Source organism: Aphelocoma coerulescens, chromosome 1 (assembly GCF_041296385.1).
Source record: "Aphelocoma coerulescens isolate FSJ_1873_10779 chromosome 1, UR_Acoe_1.0, whole genome shotgun sequence".
Classification (NCBI taxonomy): Eukaryota; Metazoa; Chordata; class Aves; order Passeriformes; family Corvidae; genus Aphelocoma; species Aphelocoma coerulescens.
This window is the reverse complement of record NC_091013.1, coordinates 73445354-73460848: the sequence shown is the minus strand read 5'-3', so window position 1 is coordinate 73460848 and position 15495 is coordinate 73445354. Positions and strand designations below refer to the sequence as shown.

At 39.7% G+C, this 15495-nt stretch overlaps 1 protein-coding gene across 8 annotated transcripts in view; it reads right to left on the bottom strand.

Annotated features, from left to right (window-relative positions):
• ATP8A2 (ATPase phospholipid transporting 8A2) overlaps positions 1-15495 on the bottom strand; it is a 320016-nt gene that overhangs the window by 93749 nt on the left and 210772 nt on the right. For 7 of the 8 annotated variants that reach the window (XM_069013203.1, XM_069013240.1, XM_069013247.1 and 4 more), the window contains 4 exons: positions 14995-15073; positions 11719-11780; positions 11321-11377; positions 6902-7009 (listed from right to left, as the gene is read on the bottom strand). In XM_069013203.1, coding sequence (XP_068869304.1) covers positions 6902-7009; positions 11321-11377; positions 11719-11780; positions 14995-15073 — 306 coding nt within the window. The remainder of the gene's footprint in view (positions 1-6901; positions 7010-11320; positions 11378-11718; positions 11781-14994; positions 15074-15495) is intronic. The other variant, XM_069013228.1, reaches the window with a different exon arrangement.

Genomic DNA, 15495 nt, shown 5'->3' with positions numbered 1-15495 from the left:
GGAATGGCAGCATGCCAGTCTGCTTTCACATCCTCTCTGTCATGGCCTTCTTCATCATTGTTCAGATTGTTTAGGCAACAACATCCACGTAGGAATGGGATACTGCTTGATGCCTTCACAGCACCTGGAAATGTATCCGGTTTGCACACCTGGCAAGCTCGCAGAGCAGTGCTCAGCACCGACCACGTGCAGAGGCAGACCCACAGCACCTCGCACTGCCCCAGTCCAGCCTGCACGAGACACTGCTATAACCAACAAACTCCATCTGCAAAAGATGCTGCAGAGGCCAAGTGCTGCTTCACAAGAGGCATAAAATCTGCTTGGCTACTTTCCACTTATCCAACAGAAGAACAAGCTTTTTCTTTTACTGAGATGCACACAAACCCTTGTCATACATGACAAAACCACACTGCAGAGCGGCTTGGTTTTCCTCCTTAAGCTTCTAATGCAGAACACAGCCTACATCAGGAATGCTCTGATCCAGTATGGCAAGTCATACGTTCTTAGTTTGTCCTTGATTGTCAACAAGGCTAAAAACACAGACTTTTTCTGTAGACATGAGTATTAGTACATACTGCCTCTGGTACAATACAGTAGCTGCTCTCATATATTTAAAACCCAGCTGTTTCTAATTGAGAAAATATGGAACAGGATATCTTCCAAACATCTTTCCACAAACTTGCAACAAGGCTTTGCTACTTCTAAATATATGAATAAAGCTATTTGGAAAAATTTTGAGGGACATAAAGCAACACTGACCTCGAAATTGAAAAAAATAAAAGCAATTTCTGAAGCACAGTCCATTACTATAGAATGGTAATGCCATCCTGAGTGAAGGAGCTTGTTCCTGGGCACTGCTCTTCCCCATTCCAAAGCCAATAAATCTGCCTAATGGGCCAATTATCCAAAATGTAAATGCTCTGTATTTTTATTTAAGCTACTGAGCAGCATCTACACTTGTTAAGGTTACCTGATCTCCAAACTGACATTGCCCAGACAGTGTGCCTAGCATCCCAGGTTACATCCCAACACTGAAGAAAAACCAGCTGACCACATCTACACCATCTATACAACCTGTAGGTAACCATCCACAACCACTCCCTTTCCTATCGCTTCCCATCTAACACACTCACCTGGCTAGCAACAGTTCTTCTGCAGAGCAGGAATCAAGAAGTGAAGGTGAGCACATGAAAACTTTAGAGAAGTTTGAAGCCAGCTGACCGCCTCGCTCTGCACTGCCAGTTCCCAAACCTGAATGAGTATTTATGCTTCTGGCTTAATGCTATTTTCACATGGCTCTATATAGGAAATGCCAGCACAGTGCTGGGCACAGCTGCATATACAGTCCTGCTTTAAAGCCTTTGTAAAATATTTCCTGAGGAGAAATTAAGTCTGGGACATCTTTTAGAAATATTTAGAACAGGTTTCTGTCAAAGTTGCCAAATAGGTAAAGGGGCATATTTTGGGGGGCATGTTTTACTTGCAGAAAATAAGCATGCTTAATCTATTAGTTTCACATGCAGGACTTATAAAAATATTCATTTATCTCAATTTTTTCATCTTTATGGTGTATGACATAGTACAACACAATGCCAGAGATCTAGAAGTGAGAGATTAATTTCTGAAAGCCATGTGTGGCTCATAAAAACAACAAATCCACTCCTTCAACAGATGCTTAAAAATATATGCATGCTTCGTTAGTCTAATTTGTCTGCTCAGAGACTAGTCCAAAACTGCAGAAAACGTTCCAAAACCACATCAAGTGCCACAGAGACCTCTGTGCATAATAATAAAAACAAACATGACCAGCAGGCATTAAGGACCTCAATCTGCAGGCGAAGTCTGATCTGCGCGTAACAGCTGGATGAAGCATTTTCCCCAACCAAAACGTTGACACCACAATGTAATGTGCAACTGATTGCAGACAAACAAACCACAATCAGAACAGCCAATTTTCTAACTAGCACCAAACTGTGGAAATATGAGCAGCCAGAAAGAACAAACACCAAGACCTCTGGAAAACAATTCAAACGTAGGGAGTAAGACAAAAATATTCTGGAAAACACGAAAATGTACATTAAGCTGTCATCTTTGCAGTGTGGATTTGAATGGGCAGTAATGTGAAACCTGTTTATTACACTGCAATGATTATTATCTTGCCTCCAGGATTTTAGGGGCTTGTTTCGTGTTGTTTCCAAGTCTTGAAAACCATGAAGTTTTCTCACATGCTTTGGTAAGAACTCAATCAGCAAGATTTCAGAGAGTTTCAGATCGGAGGCCAACTACAAAACCAACTGTGCAACCCGAGTCCATCACACCCTCCTATCTACATCACCTCCCTCCCTCAAAAGCCAACAACAGTGCAACAGTCAAGGCAAGCCCATCTTGCTAATGCCATACACACAGAAGAATGGGAAGCTTTGCTGAAAGAGGCATAGATGTCTTAACAAATCATTAATACAAGCAAGTCCTGCTACTGCCACATTACATGGGATCAACCAGAGATCTCCATTACTGGGATCTTTTAAAAGGCACCTTCAATCCAGGTAAAGCTCATGCACAGCTTCTTTAAAAGTCTTCATAAGCAGACAAATAACCTAGCAAGAATCTGACAGTTTAACTGGAAAAGAAATAAGTATCTTCTGTCAAGGATGTGCAGAGCACTAGGAAATAAAAGCATGCCTGCCATTACACATAAGAAAATGGCTCTTACATGGAGTTGTTTCAGTTATGCTGGTGGCAAAATTATTTGGACTGTGATTTGATGAATCTACTCTCAAATGCAGTTGTATAACGGCAACTGGGAAGTGCACCAGCCCCAACTTCAAAACCTCCAGCCATGAGGTTTTGATGAGATGGGCCTCCTAATGACGTCTTAAATCAACATGATTCTTAAACCCCAGTTTTGCAACATGACCACATACAGCACAAAGCAGAAATCTAAAAAATTAGAAACACTAACCTGCACTTTAAAATAACCACAGCACACGTCTCTCTCAAAACCAGATTAAGCCCCTCTCCTTCAGGCAGAAAGAATGAGACTGATACTCATCTTCCTAAATATATTTCCTTAATGGTAACAACAACTAATGAGGCAGACACAAAACACAACACATATTAATGTAAATAAACTGGAAAAAAGAAATCACAGCTAAGTAGTAGTTCTTTCATCAACAACAGCAGATACTTCAGAGGGATGATGGGAATACCCCTTTCCCTGCCAACCCTACTCTCCCTTAAAACCCTAAAAACTTCACCTCAAGGTGGGGAAAGAAGATACTTGTTTTTCTTCATCTTAGATAATGTATAGATCAAGACTCAAAGCATGATCACTTTCAAAACATCCTCTTGTACACATACACATGCTTTCAGGTACAGGTATTTAGGCATGTGTGCAGGTAGGAATACCCGCACATAGACTTTAATCCCATACAGTGCAATATTATTCCCATGAATCTAAAGTATGCTTCAATTCCAATGAAGAAATCAATACAAGAACAGAGCATGAGCAGCATCTTTCTCACACCATGTGTACAACATATGTAAGAAATAAGCACAATTGTTAGCACTCTCTGTTCCCTTCAGGGCACCAAATCTCCGTCCCGAGGCAAACAAACAAAATACCCAAGATTGCATGAGGGCAGGACTGTGGCTAATGTGCTCATCAACAAAATACCACTGGGTCATGAGCTACAAGCCCCATAAATTCAGGGACACGATAATTAAAAAGGAACTCACACCCTCAGAGCAGCACATTTCTGTACCACTTCTTCCAGTTAGTGAGTATCAGACTAGGTAGCTCTTTTTAAAAACACAAACATCCACTTGCTTTCAAAAACCTGTGGTGGTAAGTCATAACTTTCAAAAGGTGGGAAAGGATTCATATATTGTACAAAAATACTGTCATCTGGAAGTGACCATTCAAAAGCAATCAGTTCCCATTAAAGCACCTTGGCTCCAAAGGCAAGACAAAAAAAAGGCACCAACTTTTCTCAGCGTCACTCTTCTCTGCAAATATAAAAAAACTTCACTTGAAAAAATATAAATATTCAGAAAAGCCAAGAGAGCTACCAGAGGGTTTCCTTGTTCTTACATAATTATTTCTAATACTATTAAAGAGAAATTGTGTGTTTGAAAAGGTTCCCCCAAAACAGAGAGAGTTTGTTTCCAAAGTAGCAGATATCATACTATTGGAAAATTTCTATTAACGACTATTGAGATTTTAATCACAACTTTGTCTTAATATGTCACACGTATTCCATTATGAATATGGTAGTGGAAACAGAAGAAATATGTTGACTCTGACAAGAGAGAATAAGTAAGTTGCTTCCCTTTGCCCTCAAGGAGGAAAAATGGTATTATTTTCCCTGTGAGACTGCTCAAGATATTATGGGCAAGAGAAAGAAATACTTAGTGCAAACAGTTTAACAAACCCCAGCAGAAACAAAGCATCTTCTCACATACTTAGAAGTCTGCTAGGCTTCATGCCAACATTTGGTGAATCGACAGAATAAAATGTTTTGCACCTCCTCTGCCTTCTACTGATGGCACAAAGTCCTGGCTGGCACAAATGCTAGATGACTATTACAGTTAAAATCAGCTCCCTTCAAGTGCTATTAGATTTGCATAGTATGAGGATCTAAAATATCCTGGAGTTCAGTTTATTTGAAGATAAACACACTAGCAAGATCTGAAACAAGAACAAAGCTTTTAAGACACCTTGATTACTTATAAATGAACAAAAGAATACAGCAAGAATAAAGAAATTGCTTAAGTCTAGGAAGCAGCAAGACAACTCATTTTACTGACTAGAGCCTAATACAGTCCCAGCTAATTTCATCATGAGCTGGTTTCATGACAGCAACCGATTACTCAAGAGACTTTGTGGGAGTTAATGCAAGTGATAAACAAGCTCCCTTTACATTGGGAGCTTTCCTTGATTTTATAAAAGAGAAAAAAAAAAGAAAAAAACCCCACATTTTTGAACTGCTGCTCCTTCTCTCAAAAATACAAGAAAACTGGTAGAATGATAATGATCCCCTCTAGCACACACTGAAAGCCATAAAACAGCTTATTTCTGACTCCCTGAATTAAAAAATCATCTTTCTAGAATGATGACCTGACGACATTTTAGATTGGTAATTACTGATCCAGGTACACAGCTCCACAAGTACTGGACTAGACCCTCTACCAGTCAAGGTAAACGTGTCCTCCATTAAAAAAAAGGACAATAGATTGTTTCATCTTGGCAAGGTATTAGTACCACTTCTTGAGTCATAGTGTCAGAAAATCAGAACATAAAACCAAAGGTTAAATACAAACACCTTCTAAAAACGTACTCAAGAAAAACCAAAGCCTTATTAATATGAAGCTTTTGTTCCAAGACTTGTGGTTTTATATGCTGGAGCAAATGCTGATGATGAATACAACATGAATTTTAATTAAGTTGCAATAAAAAATAAGAGAGTCACTTTCAGAAAAAAAAAAGGCAACAGCAAGCTAAATCCAGTAGTCTGACCCTTTATGTGTGAAGCAACAGCTCACCACATTGTTTGCATTTTAGAAGACTGACATGTTAATGGCAGCACTGAAGTCTGCTGTGGAGGACAAGTCGTTCTCGACTCTGCACGATACTCAAGTCAAATTCCTGCCCAATATATGAAAATGTGAATTAGAGCTACCGGTGCTGTATGTGCTGTCAAACACACAAAGATCACCATGAAATACTATGAAAGGACTGAGGCTTTGTCTGTCAGTCACTTATTTGCTGATCCCAGCCTGTCAGCTGTCACTCTCGGCTGTAAGAAGCTGTCCATGAAAATGTATTATAGCCTCCATTATCCTCAGTGTTTTAGAACATGATAATAAAATATATATTAAGCCAGAACAGCAACAAAATCAAGCTAGAACAGCAACAAAATCATGCCTGACTGCTCTTGTTGAATACAGACATGGGAGTAATCTCAAAAATCTAATCAGCTTGCCAACATGCGACTTCTTTATTATCATTTTCTAGTACATAAGGGTAGCAATCTAAGCATATAATTTCTTAAAATTATTAGATAGCTTTCCTTCTTTCTGTATAATAAACCACATCTTTGCATTGAAGTCTAAACCTACTACCAAATACATTTTTCTGGTAAATCTGAAAGCAGTTCCACCTCTACAGAATAACTTTTTACCATAAAAAGAATAACTTTTTATTCAATCCTTAATCATTACAACTGTTGATTGCAATCCCCTATTTTAAATATGCACAAGACTCTCGAGTGATTTTGACAGGCTTGCGATTTGATCATCTCACCATGGGTTGAAATAATGACACAGAAGGAAAAATTTCACCACCTGGAGCTCAGCTGACATGGAAGGAACAAATCCAAAATACCTCAAGTATTATAATCAGTAACATATCAGCTCTCCTTCTGCTTTTGACCATCTCATCCTATTGTCAAGGAAATTCTGTTTATTTTAAATGAGTGAAGGAAAAAAGCAACAATATGAAAGCAAAATATATGGAAAAGAACGAACCCATGACAAGACAAAACCCCAAACCAAACACAGCATTTTGTCAAACACACAAAATCTTGCCAGGACTAGACACCAATAAAAGAGCCAGCCCCACTGCCATCACAATGAACTGGGAATTGTCCTATAGTATCCACAGTGCATATAATCATGTATGATGTCCGTTTGGGGGAGAAAGAGAGCTCTTCTCACAAGGAGATTAAGTTAAATGAATACAGGGATTAAGAAAAGGTTAAAATGAAGTCCAAGCACTCTCACTAGAGTGCAATTCCTTTGCAAGCACTGTGTGAGTGCTGAGGAAGCGGGAGGCAGCAGCGCTGGTGACAGCAGGGCGCTGTGCTGGGCCGCTGTCCCAGAGCCAGGTGTTGGTACTGACCTGCCCCAACATGTCCGGCGCGATGGGGAACGTGGGCCAGATGGCCGAGTACACCCCGAAGAACACCAGCCAGAGCAGCATGCTTCCCCAGACGGCCAGGTGACTGAACTGCCAGGAACAGGGAGAGAAGCAGAGTCAACACATAGCACTTCCTCCAGTCACCCAGCCCAGAAGTGTTCCCCTGTTCAGGTCTCTGTCGGTCTCACTCAGGCCTGTCTACTGCTCTTGGTTTTGGGCCAGTAGCACAGGTTGTTCAAACAGCATAAACCACTTCTCTTTAATCTTTGCTTCATAACAGGGCAGACAGATAGACTTCTCAGCCAATCTATCTTATTTGAAGCTCTGAAAACTCATCAGATTTTCCTTGGAACCATGATTTCTCTCATCTAGTTCCTGTATCCTGTCATGCACATGCCAGATTCAACACATAAATCAAGATAGAAATTTTCAAAGGAGCAGGTTAAAGTTCACATGGACAAATCCCTTATGGCAGTGTAAACATACAAGCCATAGCCATCACTCACCTTCCACGGAGGAAGATTCAGTATTGTGTAATACACTACCACAATCAACATCTACTGATCAACTTTGCGCTTTTTTTGTTTTAAAGGTGTTCTAATTGATTTACAGATATGCAATGCAGTTTCCAGCTTTACTTGTTCTTTAGTCTGTAGACTCATAAGAGAAAATAAAAGTGCTATTAAATGACCAAGAGCAGATCCAGCACAAATTTCTTCTCAGTTGCATTAAAGAAAGTAATTTTTCCTACACACCCAAACTGTTTTTCTGTTCAGGATGTTTAAGTTGTTTTACACTGCAGTGGATGGAACCAGTAATTTCAGTTGTAACAAGCAACTGAGCTCATTATTGGCTCCAGCTCTTTTGGATGCCAGCAACTCCTGTAGCTGATGACTTTGGCTCCAATTCAGAGAAGTACCTGCATAAATCTTAATTACTAATTACATGTGAGTTCAGGAACATGGGAATTAATTCACATACTGGGCGCTGGTGGACACAGAGTGCTTGTTCAGCTCTCGGCTTTATACTTCCTATTGGATGACTGTGTCTGTTGACTTTTTGAACAGTGTGTCTGAGAACCAAAGAAGTGTCTGAGTATTGTGTTCTGCTTGCTGTGAGATAGATACAAACTTCTGAAAGAAGGAGAAGATTGCTCCTAATCTGCAACTGCTGCACATCCTCAGGAAGGACAGCTTTCTCCAGCACAGGCAGTGAAAACAAGCAAGGAGCCTGCAGCACCAGTGCAGACTGGCAGATAGCTGGGATCAACTAGAAGCTACCTTACAGTAGAAGCATTCATATGACAAAATGTCAGAGGCAATGGAAAGAACACTCTTCTAGGCACTCTCAGAAAGCTGGAATTTTGTTCAATCCTGAAAGTTGCTGGGCTAATAATAAGCAAGACATGGGATAGGCCCCTTCCTGGAGAGACACAGTGGGCAGGAAAATTAATTTTCAAACTTTGTTATTTATTCTGTTTCACCCAGGAGATCTGACCAGCAACTCCTTATTTAAAACAAACAAACAAGAAACAAATGAACCAAAAAAACCCAGCTCCAAACCCCCACATAACAAACAAAAACCTCCAAAATACCACCTACATGCTTGATTCAGTTTTAATGTGAAGAAAAGAAGAAACTGAAGGATTTTTTTTTAAAACACTCAGAGGACAAGAGGGATTTTATCCTTTCAGTCTACTTACTTTTCTGAAAACTAGGGACAATTCACGTCAAGATTCTGACTAGAAGCCCTGCCCCAGTGAGCAACTGTAGTGCTCAGCTCCCCAAAGATCAAGTACTGCAAGGCTGCTGCAAGAATTCATCTTTAAGAAGAGTCAGCACCATCACTGCTTTCTGAAAAGGATGTGATACAGCCACAGCCTTCCTCTCACATAAGTGGACAGAAGGCTCAGGATAGCCTGGACTTGTGCTTCCATAGCTCCTGGACTTCATGACTAAAACCAGTAAAAATAAAAGCAAGCAGAGAAACTGATTTCAGACACAGCCTTATTTTGTAGGAAGTGTATTTATGCTAGTGAAATGACACCTTTTTTTTTTTTTTGTCTTGCTCAGGTTTTTCTTTCCATTTTGCTGCTAGGACAGGTTTCAAGTTTTGCAGCTCTTCATCCTTTCCAGCTGAGCTGACTTTGCTCATTTTATGTTGTCTTTACCTTCTTCTCATGGTTCTCCCAATCATCTCATTATCTCAGGCTTTTATCTGCCCAAACTGCTTCTCTGCCCTTAAAAGAGTTTCTGTGTTCTGGAAGAACCCTCCTTGCCCTGCTTGAAAATGTTCCTTACACAGTCACCCCACCAACATCTGGACTGTTGCTTCTCCACTGATGTCTGCATTTACCCCCGAGACTTCATGTGCAAAAGCAGAACTGAGCCCATGAGATGTATTAAATGAATAACAGAAGACAAGAAATCAAGGTTCTTGCATTAAAACTAGACAGAGTGTGGCTCTTCCATGTGTCCTGCTTACCTGCAACAGTTCCCACAGTGTGGTAAAGCAGTGATGGAGAAAGCTCTGTGTGTTTGGGAAAAAGCGTGCTGCAGTGCTCCACATAGGCCACACATAACATGAAGCTACTCCACTTAACTACAATGTGTAGATTTTATTATGCATCATGTTACCACTTTTATCAAGGCCTTTCTTTCCACACTACCTACTGGATATACCAGGCTCCCAAACACTTTGACTGCATTATTTACTTAAAGCTGTCTGCTGAAACTGTCATGTTCTCCCAAGTGGCAGTGTCCCTCTAACTCTCTAGAACAAATTGCCGGTAACCAATACACTTGATGATGGAGAAGAGGCTTAACTCAGTGTTGTAAATGTAATACTCTTCAAGTAACCCAAAGATTCTCTGTGTGTTGATTCACTCACAGCTGAAACTACAACCAACATCAGATACCAAGATGATGAAAATCACTGTTCCAAGCAACAGGACAGGATTTAGAAGCACATATAGAAAAAAGGTGATTCTAAACACAACTGTTGTGTGAATAATAATTATTTCTCTATAAAATGCTAGTGTTACAGAACTCCAGTACCTACTAAATATTATGGTATCTTTTAGAAAGAAGTTTACAAATGAGGGGATCATGATTATCCATCCCCAAGCAACTGAAAAGATACCCATCACCTATCCAGGGAAGAGGAGAGAAGAAAAACCTTCAAACAATTCACAACAAAACAGATCTAAACAAGTTCACATGCCTTCAACGTAGACTTGGATATATGCTTTTCTGGTGCACAAGGGATTAATTTAAGGATTTTTGCATTTTAAAATGTTGATACACAACACAGAACTGATGCATAAGCAACAATAAAAACCAGCCAGATTTTATTTTCAGATGAGAGAATGAGGCAGAAAATATTAGCATCTCCCTAACAATTAAATGAACTATACAGATAGCATTTCATCTTTAAAATTCAGAACAGATGTCAGCTCATTGATCTTCACAATTCCCCTGGGAGGAATGAAATAAAACATTTTACAACTAACAGAAGCAATGAGGTTAACAAGATCTAAGCCAAAGTTTTTTTTTACCAAAAAAACTGGTAAAATAAGAATATGTGTCCTCAAAACATCTTAGTCTTGAGGGCAGAGCTTCTTTGTACATCATGAAAACTGGATTCCCATAAAGTATCTTACTGGTGTGGAGAAAAAGGGACTCCATCAAAATTTAAAAAATTAAGTGTTTCAGAGGGGCTAGGGGAAAGGAGGGGAGAAAGGTGTTGAAGGTTCATCAACACAGGAGCCCTCCCCTCCCTGTCCCTCCCACTCTTCGGAGCTCACTGCCCTGCTGGATTCTGTCACCTACCAGTAACAGAGCATTTGCCCACTGCAAGTAAATACCTCAAATCAAGGAACCAACATAACTATTTAACTAACATCCTTATTACACTAAGTTTCAAAAAAAAGAAACAAAAGCTCAACCAGTGTGAAGCCATCACTAGTTTTTTTTACCTGGTTCAAAGATGTTCTCAAAGCCCAGTTGTTTATCTGTTGTGGGCAGACACCTTTCATTCCCTATTGCATTAATTTTGAAGGAGCTACAGAGTACAAAGGACCATTTTCTTGATGTATTTTCTTAAGCCATTACAGTAGTATGTTGATTTCATGCAAAACTTTCTCATTTTTAAGTAGAGATGTTGACAATACACTTTCAGTGTACTCTTCCCACTTCTGTCAGGCCACCTGTTTTCATTACAGATATCATGTGATCTACGGGTTCATTCCTCTCACATTCTGTACTTAGGGAGCTTAGCAGTCTATCCTTACATGAAAGATCCAATTAAAACTCTGAAGAACCAAATGATTTTTAGTACCTCTTATCTGTATTAGGGAGGAAGGGTGCTAAAACAAAATAAAAGATACTGGAAAGTACTTACTCTAGTCCATGCAGTTGTTTCCAAGCCGGCTTTCAGACAAACAGTGACTACAACATACTGCAAGGACAAAAAAAGAAAGAAGATAACTTCATTACTAACACACTCAAACTCCAAGGTGTTCATGGCCCAATCTCCCCTTTACACCGAAAAAGCTACTACCATTTAGGTAGCAACCCAGGAACTGGGCAGGGGATGGGGGAACAACAAAGCAGAAACTATTGTTGGTGCATGTCTGGGGAAAAAAAATTAAAAAGGAAGAGGGAGAACCATGCACACAGCATCAGACTGATTTTATTTTACTCACACACTTTCTTCAGGTTTACACCATTTTCTCATGGTAAAAAAAAGGCTGGAAAGAAATTCTACCATTCAAAAATTGCTAGGATACACAAACTTACAGTGTAAACTATGTTTCCAACAAATAGATAGTCAACTCCCTGTCCATTTGTGAATACTGCATCTGAAAGAAGAAGATAAAAACAATCACATTTGTTATCAGTTTAACAACAGAATGGGCAAAAGAACAAGGAGATTTTCAGGAGAAAATAACTGGTCCCAACCTTTCCTTTTTGGACATCTAAAAGCACTCCTAGAAGCTGTGAGGTAATGGTAATGCAAAAGTTGTGCTCACCCAGGCCTCAGACATGGTGCTCGGATAGAGCACATATCCATAGTCCTGGTTGCCAGAAGCTGGCCTAGAAAAAGGGAAAGTGCTCACCAGACCCTAACACGTAATTTGCCTGTAAGAGCTGAGGTATGTCAGTGTCACTTTTTCTGTTGCTGTATCTGTACTGTACTGCCTATTGCCACCTCTAACAAAATTTATTATTTGTGTGCCTGTGATGATGAAGCAGTAAAACACCAGCTGATTTGTGGTGAAAGAGAGCTGAATTAAGAAGAGCAGTGAGAGTTTCATCTGTAAAGGACACATATAAACATCGACAGTATCTCACTGGAGGTTAGTTCAGTAACTGAGCAGTATTCAGTCTCCACCCACCCTGTCTCTATCAAGTGTGCACAAGGGTAAGTACATACACGTTAAGCTATCATTTGAAAGTGCCAACCTTGGCAATACTTCAGAGGTCATTTAGTTTCTCTTAGCCCTTGCTGAAGCACACCGGAACACCACGAAACCACATTCGACCACCACACGAATGCCAGCTGAACTCATGCAAGAGTTTTCAAGCATTACTCAAGCATAGTAAGTACTGCTATTTTCACACATTTTAAGACAACTACTAGGGAGCTGCATGAACAGCAGGGACAAAAAGGCTTAAGACAAAACCTTGGACTCATTCCTAAACACATACTGCCTAGCACAGTGACCTTCTACCATGACAGTAACATTTTGTCAGATTCATTTACAAAACTGGATCTGACATTGTTAAACAAAGGTTGTGTACTCCAGGATCAGTAAATTTTTAAGCCTATAAAGAAGAGCTCCTGACACCCTGACCTCTGTGGTGAAAACCCTGCCCAGCTTACAGGTAAAAAACCCCTATATATTTAGTCAGTGCAGTTAACCCAAGCTAATTGTTTTGTTTTGTTTCTACCATGGCTGCTCGTGGCTATCTCCAAAGAATTGACCGGCTCTGAATATTTTCCAGAAGTTGCTAGCTCTGTATCCCTGCTTTCTTTTCAATATTAACTACTAAGAAACAGCAGCAAATAGATTAGTGACTAACAGTGCAACTGGAGCTAAAGCCTGAGACAGCTGGGCTAGGAACTGGCATGGTTTCTAGCCACTGGCATCTCCCTCAGTCCAGCTCCTCCTCAGTGGCTTCAGGCATTTACCACATCGTTCACACAGACACACCAAGATTTAACAGTCACCCTACTCTTCCCTCTGGTGTCAATGAAAAAGGTGAAAAGCGCTAGGGAATTTAGTCTTCCATGCTCAATGAACCCTGCTGGTGCCAAAGGGCTGAGTTTGTTAAGAAAAAGGCATGCCTAAACACGTATCAGTTTTGATAGAATAAGCTGACGTGACATGGCCATGCTCTAGTGTAACATCACAGTGAACATGTAAGTAATTGAATAAATTTTCCCGTAAGTCTCAACTTTTTGAAGTTATGTTTCAATGCAGTAAGCTAATGTCTTTATTTTTCAGTGACTTCCATTACCTTTCATTCTGGGAGGCTACAAGGTCCTGAAAGGAATGATACTTGTGCTAATGAGAACAGCAGGATGCTCAGTGAACATTCATTTTTGAAGCTATACAAGTGCCCATTCATGGACTACATGTACTTCACATTCTAAGGAGCTCGAGAGGTTAAGAACCATCCCAGTGTGAATGGCCCATTTTTGTCTCTGGCACTGAAATCCTTCTTGCACTTGGAAATGCAAAGAAATTTGAAAATTCAATATTCGTTCCTCTCTGGAAAACAAACTAAGCAAAATATTCAAAGGAACTCAGGAAGGTACCCTTTCAGCTGGTATTTCAGTCTTATAATTCTAATTGTTGAAATGAAAAGTTTCTTAGGAACTAGAAAAACATCTATGGAAGACTATGTAATTTTAACTATAAACATTACAGATGTCAACCTAAAATTTCTGAAGTTGAATTTTAAAAAGAGCTATTCAAGATTAACATTTGTCATAAAACCAGTGTAACAGAACAACAAAACTCCTCAAATCAAAACAAAAACCAACCAACCATAAAAGCCCCTCTCCCATGAAACAACCTTGTTTTAGCCCACGTACGGAGGAAAGGGAAGTCCCTTTCTTGTACGGTCCATCAGCCAGCGTGTGAAGTTCCCACTGAGGATATGATACTGACATTTTAATCAGCCAAGTAGAGAAACATGAATCTAACCCCCACAAGTATCTTTACCATCATGTCTCTGACATAAGCATTCATCTTCCCTCCCTTTCCATTTCTTTCACCTCCTCCCCAGTTAATCCATTCTGGAGCTGAGAAGGTCTTCTTAAAATCAGCATTCTCCAGGAAAGAGTTTCACTTGTGAAAAATTTATGATTTTAGATAAATATTCTCTTCTCCACCACCCTTAAACTCCTCACTTGACCTAACCCTATTTCTTACTACCATCAAAGAACAGACTTCCCATGGTTTTTCTCACCCACACAACTATATTGGAAAGACAGGAAGGAACCATATGGGATTTACTGGTCCCTGAAATACCATGCAGTTGTGTTACCCTAAAAAGCAAGACTTAATAACCCTAATTTGTACACCAAAGAGTCTAATTTCCCTGACATCTCTGACTCTTGATCCAGTTTACTTCCATTCCAGCCAATTCTTTTGTACAGTACTGCATTATGGAATGGGAGAGTTCCAACAAGATATAAAGCAAACAGTTGAAAGGCAGCTGCTGTAAGAACATTATTAAATAAAATGCTGAGATCTCAACACACTACAAAAAAAAAAAAAAAAAAAGGCATTTTGTGAAACATCATTCAGTATTTGGGTAAGACTTAGCAAAGCAGTAGTTTCATTTTTCACCTATTAAAGTCACTGTATGAACAATAATTATGTTAAACTAGAATAATTTCTGAAAGCCACTAGACAACTCTCCAAGTTCAGCAGCTAAAGACCATTGAACTGTCTGGCAGCATTATTTCTTGGGGCTTGTCATGACCCCCGGTTCTGCAAACACACTGGTTCTGTAAGACTGAACATCAGTTACTGACGTAAGAAATAATGAAGCCCTTACCATGCTCCAGCACTTTCAGTGGAAACCAGAAAAGAATGATGGAATGGATAAGGGCATTGATGCAGTGACCCCAGAAAACCTGAGGGAAAACAAACCAAGCCATCAGTAAAGTCCAAAACTCTTGACCTCTCTCTAACTCCTAACAAACACTTCATTGTGTAGTTTAGAGTCAGAAAATGTTTGTCCTGAAGTGAAATACCTAAACTTCTGCAGGATCTATTTCCTCCTACAATTTCTGCTCTTTCACAAGAAAACACTGGTCCAGTTCGATCACTTTATTCTACCAACTTAAAACATAATAGGCAAGCAGGCTTCAGCTTAAGACCTTTATTGAAATAAGGCAGACAGACGGAGTCAATTTTGTTTAATTACCTCAAAGAACCATTTTAAGAGAGTGATTCAGTATTATGAAATGTTCTGTTTTCTTTTAATGGACAAATATTTTGTGCTCCACAGTTTTTAACTTGCAGATAATGCCATTTTGCACAAACTAGAGCTTTA